At 42.5% G+C, this 12,999-nt stretch overlaps 1 protein-coding gene across 4 annotated transcripts in view; it reads left to right on the top strand.

The window, feature by feature from the left end:
* The window catches only part of WWOX (WW domain containing oxidoreductase), a 1,119,552-nt gene that overhangs the window by 174,883 nt on the left and 931,670 nt on the right, over nt 1-12,999 (top strand). The window contains exon 6 of one of the 4 annotated variants that reach the window (XM_025369942.1): nt 6,725-6,838. The exons of the other annotated variants lie outside the window; for them this stretch is intronic. Within the exon in view, the coding sequence (XP_025225727.1) occupies nt 6,725-6,778 (54 nt within the window). The 3' untranslated portion in view covers nt 6,779-6,838. Of the gene's footprint in view, nt 1-6,724; nt 6,839-12,999 lie in introns of those variants that run through there. 4 annotated transcript variants of the gene reach the window in all.

A 12,999-nucleotide genomic window follows, 5' to 3' on the forward strand; every position in this document is an offset into this window, starting at 1 on the left:
TCAATGGTGCTGTGCTGGAGGATGAGTTGGACTGCACTTCAGCTGGTCCAGGATGGTCATCCATGGGTCTGGCACTTTCACAAGGATGACTGGGATGCTTGGCTCAGGTGAGGGACTGTTTCCCAGAGCCCCCTACATGTGGCCTTTCCTGCATGGCAGATGTAGGGCCATCAGATTTTTTACATGGTGGCTTAGGGCTCCCAGAGGATTCCAAAAGAATGGAACAACAAGAATGGCACAAGAAGCTGCCATTTTCTTATGGCCTGGCTTAGAGATTGGCACAGAGGTTGGCACAGCATGACTGCTGTGGACTAAGCAGTTACAAAACCCACTCAGATTCAAGGGGAGCAGACATACAGCTCACTTTCTGCTTGTAGAAGTGACAAAGAATTTGCAGCCATCTTTATTCCATCACCGCAGGTAATAATAGCATCTCCCTCATTACCTATAGAATAACTCCAAACTTTCTGATGATTGACTGAGATATCATGTAAAGTACCAAGCACCTGGGATAGGCAATGGGAAATGTTCACAACATTCCCATTGTTATCCACAACAACAGTAGCAGTAATGCTAATAATAATGATACTACTAATAAAATCAAGATAATTCTGTTTTTAATTCACCACACTGTATGCCATTTGTTTAAAATCAGAAAGGACTCATTGGTAAGGAGTAGGGTAGTAGTGTCATTCAGGTCTGCCTTTTAGCCCCACAAGGCAACATCCTTAACAGCAGCTGTGTTGAAAGTTTAGGAGTGCTTGTCATTAGGGTCTCATCTCCAAATTCTGGGACATCACAATAAGTGGTTATTGACTACAGGGAATTTTTTGTTTGTTTGTTAGTGTTTTGGTAATCTCTTTTGTTCGTCACTCCTTCTTTTCCGCTCTTCTAATTCTGGGCATTATATCTTACCTTTGTCAGAGACAGAGTCTTCTAACTGTGTCTTCACCTCCCAAATCCTTCTCAAGTCCATTCTCCTCCTGCTGTCTAGTGCCTTCCTGTAGTGTCATTCCAGTTGCCTTCATCCTTAGACGACCTTTAATGATATCCTATTCCAGACTTCCTAGCCTCCAGCTCTTCCTTAAATTGGCCCTAGCCTACTTTCCCAACCTTCAACCCCATGTGGTTGAACTTTCTAAGTTTCCCCAAGCTGATCAGTGTTTTGGGGTGGTATGGAATTCAGAATAAATCACTTTTTTATTGACTAACTCTGATCATAAGGACACTTTTGTGCAAGCTTGACCTCCACTGTACTAGGCAGAGGACAACATGTATGCAGAGAGCTCATTCACTCAATAAACATTTATTAAATCCAAGCCATGGGGATCCGTAGGAGGAATTTAGAGCAGAGTTGTGGAATGATCAGATTTGCCTGTCAAGAGACCATTCTGGCAGCCATGTGAGAAAGGAGGGTGGGGAGACCTGCTGGGCAACAACTCTAGCCACCCAGGCATGAAATGATGAGCTCTTGAGCAAAAGTGGGTGCAGCGAGTACAGGGAGGAAGAGGAAGCATTTTGAGAGATGCTGAGTAAAAGCAACAAGATTTGGTCAACAGCTCTAAATGGGATGACAGGCGTGGTGAATGGAGAAGGAAGGATAGAGGGCTAGTTTGGGGCTTCTGGCTTGGACAGTGTATTGTATAGTGGAACCATCCCTGAAGATAGGAGGACTCCTTTTCAGTCATACTGAATTCAGGACGCCTCTGCGGCACCCACGTGGAAGTGGTCCATCGGCATCTGGATTTAGATCTGGCACTCAGGAGGGATGGACAGGATAGAGGTTGAGCAGACACAGTTATATTGGCATATTTGCACTGGAGAACCCAGCATCTGACTTAAAGAGTCTGCTTGTATTCAAAATTGCTTAGGTGTTTTCAAACTAAAAACAAATCCACTCCCAAAACCTCAACAGATTCTCCCAGTATACCCTATATTTTGTCCAAACTGGAATCACATCCTGGTCTCCCTAAACACTGCTTGCTTTTTGTTCCTTTCCTGCTCTTCCTTCTGATTGCAATGCACTCCCCATTTCCAGTCCCCGTCCTCCAATCCCTTCGTGTCCAGCTCCTGCTTATACTTTGAAACCCACTGGATTTTAAGATTCCATCTGACAAGAATGATCACTGTTCCTTCCAGTTCTTCAAGTACTTTTTGTGTTTTTGTTGGGATTTATCACTTGAAAATGCATATTGTAGTAATTTCTGAATTCATCCTGATTCTCCTTCTGGTTTCTAAACTCTTCAGGATAGAATTCCTGTTGCATATCCCTCCGGCCCCAAATTCCTGAATGAATTAAGCAGGACACCTAAAACTATGCAGAGGTAATACCTCCCTTGTCCTGTCCCTTTTCTGGGTCAGTTTGCCCTTCATGATTTCGGCAGGAGTGTGTCTCATTCCAGTCTGGTGAACACATCCAATATTCAGTGTTGCTCATCAGAGTAAGAGTTCTAAGTCCATATGCCTTAGAGACAGGGGTTATTTTCTAGCTTATCTTCTGCGTTGGCTTCAGGCTTCACATCCTTCCTGTACATGTTCAATGCTGCTTTCGTTTCCTGGGTGAGGGCCCTAGAATCACCTTAGAGACCTTGCTCTAGTCGTAGCCCCATCTTGGTGTTCCCTTTTGAGAAGACAAAAACATTTTAAATATTCTTTCTCCCTTAATGCCTCACGAATGACCAAGCAGCATTTCATGGAAGTACACTGAGTCTCTACTGCTTGCAGGGATTAAACATAACATTCTCAACAGTGGTAAGACAGCCTTTCCCTTCTCTTTGGCACGTTTTCAGTTTTTATTAATTTCCTATGCTTCGGGTCCATGAGTCCCAAGTCATGATGTGAGTCAGTTCAGTTCAGCAAGCACTGAGGTCCCATGATATAACAGGTTTTTTTCCGGAGTTGTGGCCCATGCAGAGTTTACTAAGACTTGGCTCTTGCCTTTAAGCTTTAAGGATCCTAAAGACGCGATTATAAGATCTAAAACATGGAGGGGGTGGTGAATTCAGCCTGCAGGCATGTTGTGTTTGCATCCCCTGCAACATCCCCTTTTTTTAAAGTTCACATAAAAACCTGGATTCTTGGTTTCTCTTAAAAAACTGGAAGGTCTGGCAGCTTTGCTCCTACATTTCCTTGGAGGAGCCCTTGACTCACCCTGTGCGGTGGCAGCCCCAGTTGGATGGATGGGGCTGGTGCCTGCTGAGTTAGCTCACACCCACCAGCCCCTACGATTTTATACCTGGACCGCTTTCCACATTGACATTACCTGGCTGGTCCCTACACGTCCCCTGCAGTAACCGGCTTTCTGGAGCTGTGTGCCGAGGATCTCTTTGGCTACTGCATCTCAAAGGATGAGTGATTTAGCCAGGTAGAGAGGTTGGGGCGGATCATGGATGAAAGAATTAGCACAGACAAAAGCACTGAGTTAAAAACAGAACAGGCCGTACACGGTGGCTCACGCCTGTAATCCCAGCACTTTGGGAGGCCGAGGCGGGCGGATCAGGAGGTCAGGAGATGGAGACCACGGTGAAACCCTATCTCTACTAAAAATAAAAAAAATTAGCTGGGTGTGGTGGCGGACGCCTGTAGTCCCAGCTACTCGGGAGGCTGAGGCAGGAGAATGGTGTGAACCCGGGAGGCGGAGCTTGCAGTGAGCCGAGATCCCGCCACTGCACTCCAGCCTGGGCGACAGAGCAAAACTCTGTCTCAAAACAAAACAAAACAAAAAACAAAAAAACAGAACAGCATGTCAGGCTCCCAGTAATCCCATGAATCATGTGTTCTGCCCACATGGAATGGAGGGTGGAGGAGGAAGGAGGTTTGGCTAGATCAAGGAGATTGTCCCCATTGGTCCATTTTTAAATCTTCCTTTTGGTAATTGTCCCTTAAGGCAACACTTTCAGTCTCAGAAAAAATCCAGTAAAGGGCACACCAGTTTGGGTGAATTTCTTTGTTTTTGCAGCATGTCTGATCCCAAAGTGGGACCTGGAGTCCTTCCGACGAGGAAGTGCAGCCTCTTGGCGAGGAGTGCACTGGGAGGGGAGGCTGGACTTCTGGGCTCTGCCCTGCCTCTAATCTACTGCCCAGCATCAGCCTTAGCCCAGACCCCCAAAGTTCCTGGGCTTCATTCTGCTTTGCATTCATCGCAGAGTTAAGCCTTCTGGCTGTCAGGGGTTTCTCAGATAGACTGGCAGTATTAGCATGCTGCAGTTTCGTGATGGCAAGAAGGAGGTTATGAAAGCCATTTTCATACACCCTAACTCATGAGTGGTAGCAAGTGGCCCCAGGTGGGAAGCACAGGTGATTTGGAGCTGGCTAACCTCCTTCCTTCGGCTCTGACTTTCACCAGCTCTTAGACTAGGGGTAGGTTAGTTAGCTCCTCCCAGCCTCAGTTTCCCTATTTGTCAAATGGGGTCACAGTAGGGGAGAATCAGAGTTTATGCAGGGCATAGCACTAGTGTAGTGCTGGGCAGAGAGTTAGCACCCAGCAAGTGGTGTTGACAGTGATATGAATTATAACCCAAGTGACACATACAATTTAATCAGGCACTGTGTGTCCACAGCGATGTCAAGGAACAATGGACAAAGCAAGTTTTTTCCAGTCTCCTGATGCTTGAGCCCTGCGCGAGCCCCACTCTTCTCCCTTTTCTCATAACCACTGTGAGCAACCTTGAATCCTTCTGGAAGTAGGTTGGTTATGAATTATGAATATTTAAATAAATAAACTCTGGCTCTGCAGCTGAAGTTGGGATCGCATGAAGAAAATAGAAAGTCCAGTGTTTGTAGCCGTGATCTCTCAGTTGCTGGCGTGAATTGTGCTTTCAGATTGTAACATTTTAGCCCATTAAAAATAAAATGTGTTGCTTTCCACCCACACCTGGAAATTTGGTGAGGGACGGGGGCTAGGATATTTACTGTCTGAAAGTTTTAGGGAGGCTTTTATGAACTGGGCCATCTCTCCTTGGTCCCCATTTTTCTTTGCATCTCCGAACTCTCATTAATTTTTCACAGGCTTGTGATGGATAGTTTTTATTTATTCACGTCTGAGGTTCCGTTGTGTGAAAAGGACTCATTTTATAACATTACATATTCATGGCTTGGGATGGATGGGATAAGGAACTTATTATTAATGTGTCACTGTGGGAAACTTACTCTAGTTCATTTGCGAACATTGTTAAATTCGATGTGGTCAGCAGACCCGGTGAAGTTTTGGATACATTCTCTTAACAGAGGGCAAAGAGTTTGCTGTTGCTTTTCCTCGATTCAGTAAAACATGTTTAAATCTTATTTAAATCATTCGAAGCAGCAATTTGAAAGGAGAGGGAAAAAGGGGGGATGGCAGAGATTAAGTAGAGAGAGAAGCTCCGATTTTCTTGTTGAATAGCCTTGTTTCCTAAGCATTCTGTAGATTTTTGGCCAGGTTTGTGTAAGGGATGAACGACTCCCTATAAAATGATGTAAGGATCCTTTCTTTCCTGCCCGTTGCCATTTCTAGCATTCTCTCCATGAGGGAAGTTGCAGTTTTCTCCCTGTATGTATCCATCCTTCTGACCTGTGCTCCGGATTCCAGGGAGTTCTTCATTTGGAGCTCTTACCGACATCACAGAATTCCTTGCCTGGGACAAATAGAGGGAATATTAACATAGCATCTTGTAAATCAAAGCTGGGCAGGGGGTGGGGGAGGGCCCAGTGGGGAACCTGGCCCAATCTGCTTCAGTGTGAGCTTGGTAAGAAGGAAGCATATGCTCTACTTAGTTCTCTGCAAAGACAGGCGCTGCTCTCTGGCAGGGACAGCGTGTGTAGGGTTTGCAAGATTTGTGGGGCTGTTTCATGTTTGCACAGTTTGGCTTGGCTTGGGACATGGCTAGTGGTCACTGCCGTTTAACAGACTCCCCCCGGATGAGAAGAAAAGTGAGATAAATGCAGGAAAAAGATACATTTTGAAACGTGGAAATTTTACATAACAGGCATCAGATTTGAAGAATGTCCAAAATATTACAAATCATAGCACCACCTTTGCTAACATCATGGAAATTTTTAAACATGGAATTTGTTAATGCTGACTTGGCCCACCATGGGGTTAAAAAAAGTGAATTTCTTTTAGCTAACCGAGGTGATGATCTTATAAAGTTGATGATGGGGTGTGAATGGTGTGAGTGAAGGACAAAGGAATGAAATATCCCTTAAAAGGCATCCTCTGATGATGTTTCCATAATGCAGAACATTTGTTTCTCGCCAGGATCTCATTGGCGGTTTGCTGATATTATATTGCCATTTATATTGGAAAGGCAGGCAGTGCAAAAACTGTAGTCTATTAAGAGTTTGTGAGTGTGTGTATGTGTATACAGTGAAATAATATCTAGTGTAATGTGAAGTGACAGTCAAAATTACAGCTTTTCTCTTGCCGCAAGGGTACTTCTCTGCCAAGTATAGTAATATTGTTGTAGCAGTGTTCAAGGTTGTCAGCAATTCTGGCTTACTCTGCAGAGAGCCATAATAGTGTGTGGAAGGAAGGAGCTTCCTGTCAGGGGAAATACTATAATTTTGATATATATTTGTTGGTGCCAAACTGCAATTAAATAGGAGGTGTTGGAAGAAGGTTTTATTTAACCAGCTTGAATTTGTTAATTAATTAGCAAAAACTTATATTTGGAATGCTTCAAGAAACAGTTCTATGTTGTTCTCATAACTTAATTTTACACAACTCTCTTTTGTTTGTATCTTAAAGAATACAAAATACCACCCTCCACCAGAAAAGTGCAGAATAAAAGTGTTCGACTAGCAAAAGAAGGAAAAAATAAAAGATCTTGAATAATCTCATCGATTACATCTTCTTTTGGGGACATTTCCCAGTCTTTTCATGTTTTGAGTTCTATCTTGGTGATCTGACAGACATGTACTATTTGCAACAACATCTATTATATGATGTAATGTATACCTTTATTAGTTTGCAGTTGTGCTGTACGACTCTTCAGGTGACTAAAGGAAAAGAGTTTGTTTTAAAGTGTGTGTGTTTGTGTGTGTATGTGTATACATGTGTTTTTGTGTTTACATAAGTGTGTGTGTTTTAAATTGTTTGAAAAACACTAGTCCATCTCTATTATCTGAGGGATGCTAGCGCATTACTTGGGATAGTAACAAGTTTCTTGGTGACAACTCCTCCTCCCATTGTCAAGAAAGACTGAGGATGTCACCGGAGTTCACTGTCAATGGCTATTCAGATGAAAAATATCTTCTTTTTGAATAAGTAGAAAAACCATGGGGGATTGAAATAGCAACAATATATCAAAAGCTCCAAGGCAGTTATGTGTGAAGAAATAAAGAACAGAACAGAGAGATTGTGTTGTTTTAAAAAGCGCTATTTAAGAGTCTTGAAAAAGAGTGTGTGTGTGGGGACACCTCCCTCTGATATTAAGTATTTTGCAAATTAAATGAGTTCCATTCTCCTATAAAATATGAATCTAATCACGTTTTATATGATCATAAAATCTGTCTACTTTTGTCTATATCTTTCACGGAAAAAAGAAATATTCCCAAAGTATATTATAAAAAATAATTAATAAGCAACTTTTCATTGTTATTTTCTGAGGTTAATTATTACCCTAAGAAATCAATTTCAATTTCTTCAGTTTGAAAGACTCATTTGTGATGGGGTGTTTGCAAAAAGAGAGTTAGTTAAATGCTATATGGAAGGCTTCATTCCCTAAAGAAAATGCCTCTGCTGCCAGCAGTGATTTATTCAGAGCTGTCTCACCCATTTATGCCCCTTGCCAGGAGAATGTATGGAAAATGTAATAGAGCTATTAGAATCCAGTGTAGTAGATTGGTAACAGTAAGGAACAACAGTTGTCTTCACATTGTTAAAATAAAAGTGAGATACCCCTTAGTCTTCACAAAGGAAAATAACTCTTCTGCTAACCCTTCTGCCTGGCCTGAGAGAAGGTATCAGGGGATGCAGCATGGATCTATTTTCCTGACGACTGGTCCTGCTGTCCTGGGACCCAAGTGTGAGTGCATAGGGAAAAGGGAGGAGAAATGTAATCCTGTAACTATCTCCTCATGGAAAACAGGAAACCACAAATGAATCAAATGAATCCGTTTCCCCTCTTTCTGATCCTCTGTAAAAGTCATCAAAAATCATACTCTGTTCTCACCAGAAAACTGCAGTTTCGTGAGCTGAGTCTAGAGTGTTCCGGGCCGTTACAGCTAATCATGGCAGGCTCTACCCAATTGGGGGAACAATTTAGCTGTCGTGGGATTTCCCTTTAAATTAAATATGTTCTTCAGGTACAGTTTTTTAAAACCAGTTTTCTCCCCGACTGTTAACCTACTTTATCGTCCATTGCTGGGCTTAGAATTGCATGTCCATTGGCATGGTTGACGTTATATATAAATATTTGGAATTGTAGTTGAAATGATAGATGGTACATATATTTCACATGTTTTAAGATTAACATAGTAACAGTTTCTGATATTCAACAAAGAATGCAACAACTTCGGCTAAACAGGTAAGAGAAACAACCAGTCACTTGATCTGGAAAGTGATACGTCACCTGCAAGATCTGTATTAGGCTGTTCTTGCGCTGATACAAAGAAATGCCTGAGACTGGGTAATTTATAAGAAAAGGGGTTTAATTGGCTCACAGTTTTGTAAGTTGCACAGGAAGCATAGTGGCTTCTGCTTCTGGGGAGGCCTCAGGAAACTTACCATCATGGCAGAAGGCAAAGGGAGAGCAGCAAGTGACATGGTGGCAGTGGGAAGTGAGAGAGAGTGGGGGTGTGGGAGGTGCTCCACATTTAACCATTTTCCTGTTTAGGAAATTAAAAGTGCAGCTCACTGCTAGCACTCGTTTAATTTGACATAAACACGCTCTTTGAGGCTGAAGCAAATATGACTGATTTTCAGTGTGATAATATAAAAACAGTTCTTGGAATTATTTCTGAACAGAACTAACATCAGAATCATCTGAATCATGAGAACTGTGTATTTTGGAAAAATCGGATGCATCAAACGAATCTTCGACCAACAATTGTTCAAGAATGATGTTAACATCACACGTAGGAATGCTACATTTTCTCGGATTTGACATTTTCAGTGATGGAGAATTATTATATTTTGTAAACGGAAATACCACTACTAAAACCAGAAGGCTAGAAATAGAATGATACCCTTTGTTTCCAAAGTGGATATACTGGAGTGATGTGGAAAAAAAATCATAAAAGCGAGATATTTCATGGCAAAGCTATCTCAGGGTAAACACTGCACACCAGAAAGTATTCCTGGGGCAAATGGGAAAAGGGCTGAAATGACCAGATCTCCAGAGATCTCACTCACTCTCATGAAGACAGTGCCAAGCCATGAGGGCTCTGCCCTGGTGATCCAGATACCTCCCACTAGGGAGGTGTTTCGACATGAGATTTGGGTGGGGACAAATATCCAAACTATATCAGGATCCCAGCAGACTGGTCGGTGGAGGCGTAAGGATATCTGGGAAGGCCTAAGAATAGCTTTTTCTTTTAGTAGATCGGGAATTTCCTCTTACGCACAAAAAGCTCCAAATTCAAACTAGCTTAAGAGGAAAGGGTCATTACTGGCTGAGAAAAATGCAAAGTTTTGTGCAAGAGTCAGCAAAGTTTTTCTGTAATGGGGTATCTAGTAAATATTTTGGGGCCTTGCAGTGTTTGTTACAACTACTCAACCCTGCCCTCATAGTGCAAAAACAGGCATAAAGGATATGTAAAGGATCAAGCATGGCTGTGAGAAACTTTATTTATGGTTACTGAAATTTGAATTTCATATACATTTTCTTGTGTTACAAAATAGTATTCTTTCCCCTCACCCACAACCATTTAAAAATGTAAAGCATTTTTAGCCTGTGTGCTGTACGAGAACACAGCCGTGTTTGGCCCAGCAGTTATAGTTTGCCAACTCCTGTTTAGAATCTAGCTTTATTCAGAGCTTAAATATGTTATCGAGGTCCCTTCTTTATTTAATTCCTTAGTTTTGATGATCTTTTATGAGTTATAGTCTTCAAAGAGAAAATTCTCCCCAAGTGGGGATGCCACTGGCAGACGAGCACTGTCCCATCTTAGCTTGTTCCCCCAGTGACAAGAAGCTGTTTTCCCCCACTGGCCTTGGCCAAAAAGCCACAGGGAGAACCAGGATTGGCCTAGTTTGAGGCAGACGCCTATCCCTGAATCAGTCATGTCCCCGGATGATGCGGTTCTCTGCAGCCTGGGCAGTCAAGGCTGGAGATGAATTCTCTGCTTCTCCACAGAGTCTGACAGACCCTGTTCCCTAATGGAAAAATGAGGTCTGGTTTGGCCAAAGGAGGTCCCTGGGAAAGCATGCTGGACACACAAATCTATAGCTTCTACCATCAATCTGCTGTGATCCTTTTCTGGTTCTAACATTGCAATTTTATTTTTGCATGTTTCTAAAGACATCAGGACGGGATCTTTTCTGGATGTGTCTTCAAAAAGGAGCCTGTTGGATGGTCTCTTACCAGTGGCCAGCAAAGAACAGTTCTTTTGTAAATTGCACTGCATTAAGAGTGTTCTTATTTCCATGTCGTTGATACCTGCCTTGGGTTCTGTTACCTGGAAACAGAGGTCAAGGTAGTCTTCTTGTTTCACTGACTTGATGGGGGCAGGATGCTTTCAGAAAGGGACTGAGAAGAGTGGCTTAAAACAGGGAAAATGTGGCCGGGTGCGGTAGCTCATGCCTGTAATCCCAGCACTTTGGGAGGCCTAGGTGGGCGGATCATGAGGCCAGGAGATTGAGGCCAGGCTGGCCAATATGGTGAGACCCCGTCTCTGCTGAAAATACAAAAAATTAGCCGGGAGTGGTGGCGTTCACCTGTAGTCCCAGTTACTCAGGAGACTGAGGCAGGAGAATCGCTTGAACCTGGGAGGTGGAGTTTGCAGTGAGCCGAGATCATACCATTGAACTCCAGCCTGGATGACAAGAACAAGACTCCATCTCAAAAAAAAAAAAAAAAAAAAAAAAAAGTACAGGGAAAATGTCCAGGAAGGATGTGGCTTAGCTGAAGATCAGCTTCAGCTTGATCTCACAGGAAGGTCTGGAGTATGAATTTTGCATTTCATTGTACAACCAATTGTACAGTTGGTCCTGTCTGAGACAAGGGCCTGGCTGACTGATGGCAGTCAGTGATGAGCCAGTGTCAGCTGGGGAAGGGGGCAGCGTGGACATAGCCTCCCGGGTCGGGCAGGAAGGGGTAGCTGTGAGATACCAGCTAATTCTCACAGCTTTGGGGTGCACCAGCCCGGCAGGAGAATCTGGGTTGAGGAGGAAACATTACAACGTGCCCATCTTCACCAGAGAGACTCCTCTCAAAAATCACTCTATCCACGTAAGGAGGAACGATGCAGGCACAGAAATTGTCTGTAGTCAGGGCCGGCACTGTAGTATTTACTGACCTGCTCCCTCCTCCACGCCCCCAAGTGCAGGTGTACAGGTTGACATCAAACCTTTCATCCCATCCTCGGCCTCATACCTGCTTTCCACTCTCTGACCTATTTACTTCGATGGAGTCATTTTCAAATAACTTTTGTTTAGTGAAACTCAAGGCTTTTCAGGATGCTGTGCTAATGTCTTCCTTTTTTAATTGAGTAAATATATTATACCCAGCTGGGTAGGTTGTTTCCTTGCTGGCCTTACTGCTACAGTTTGAAAACGGATACAGTTTTCTTTAACTCACATAGGATAAATGTGGCATTTATTCCTGGTTTCCTGTGGCTCTTCTTTAGAAAACGTATTTACGTGGACATTTTTGAAGCACTTCTTAAGACATCGAAAAATTAAAAAAAAAAAAAAAGAAGAAAAATCCCTTTTCCCTCCCCCAAACAATGGTTACATAGTGACAACAGTGGGTTGAGCTAAATTCGGCTACGTCAAGGAAGAGCAATAAAAGGAGATGGATTGTTCTCTAAGCTTCACTTTATTGGATATTGTAATTGACATATAGTTGTCATTTATAATCATCTGTCCATTCCTGTGAGTTGGGAGCAGTAAAGTTAATTGTGGCAGCTCATTTGCATTAATCTCACCTCTGAAGGGTACAGTAACCCATTAATATCATGTCATGATGAATTATCACAAATAACATTGAACATATTGATTAATGATCTCTGAGATTTGTATCTCGTTAAAACATTTTGTTAGCTCTTTAAACTTTTAAGCCAATAACCATTGCGTGTAGGAGGGGTTTAGAGATCATCTGAGAGGTGGTGGTGGGTGGTGGTGTACATTGTAGGGTCACTGGTTTAAGGGGTTGGACAACCCAGTTCCCATCTGATTTTCTTTTTCTTCCGGAGCCAAGTACTTTTTGTTGGTAACCTCCATCTTCTTTTTGCAGGATAGTGGTTTCTTCAAAACAGTGGCTTCTTTGATCGTAAGGTGGCTCCGATTCTCAAATGGAATGATTTTCATAAGATTTTTAAAAATTACCCCTTCAACACCTTAAGTGTTGGTTTTCTGAACCTCTTGCCCACCTAGGCATGCCTGCTGCTGTGAAGTGGCAAAAGTTATCTTTGTCTATTACATCAACATTCCCAAACTTACATGTTAACATAAACATGGACCTCAGGAAATGTGTTGTTTGAGATGAAATACCATCATTTCAAATGTCACTTACTTCTTGGTTTATAAAGTGTCATTACTCTTTTCTTGGACACTCTCATCTTTGAGGTGTTTGCAGATTTTATCTCCTGTGGACATTTCTACAAAATCAACCGACAAACTCGAGCAGAGAAATCATACTAGCCACACACACTATGCAGGCATTAATAAAATAATAGTAAATTCTCTTTAAGCAAGTCCTTTGCAGAATTTCCTGGTAGAAGTTTAAATACAATAGATGCAGTAAAGAAAAAGGCTGGCACAAGTGCTGGCTTACAAAGCTTGGTCTTAACGGCTTTTTCCTTTTTCTGTTGCAAGATTGATACGATGTTTGATCTTTCAGACTTACGTATTTCTTCCAT

Source organism: Theropithecus gelada, chromosome 20 (genome assembly GCF_003255815.1).
Source record: "Theropithecus gelada isolate Dixy chromosome 20, Tgel_1.0, whole genome shotgun sequence".
NCBI lineage: Eukaryota > Metazoa > Chordata > Mammalia > Primates > Cercopithecidae > Theropithecus > Theropithecus gelada.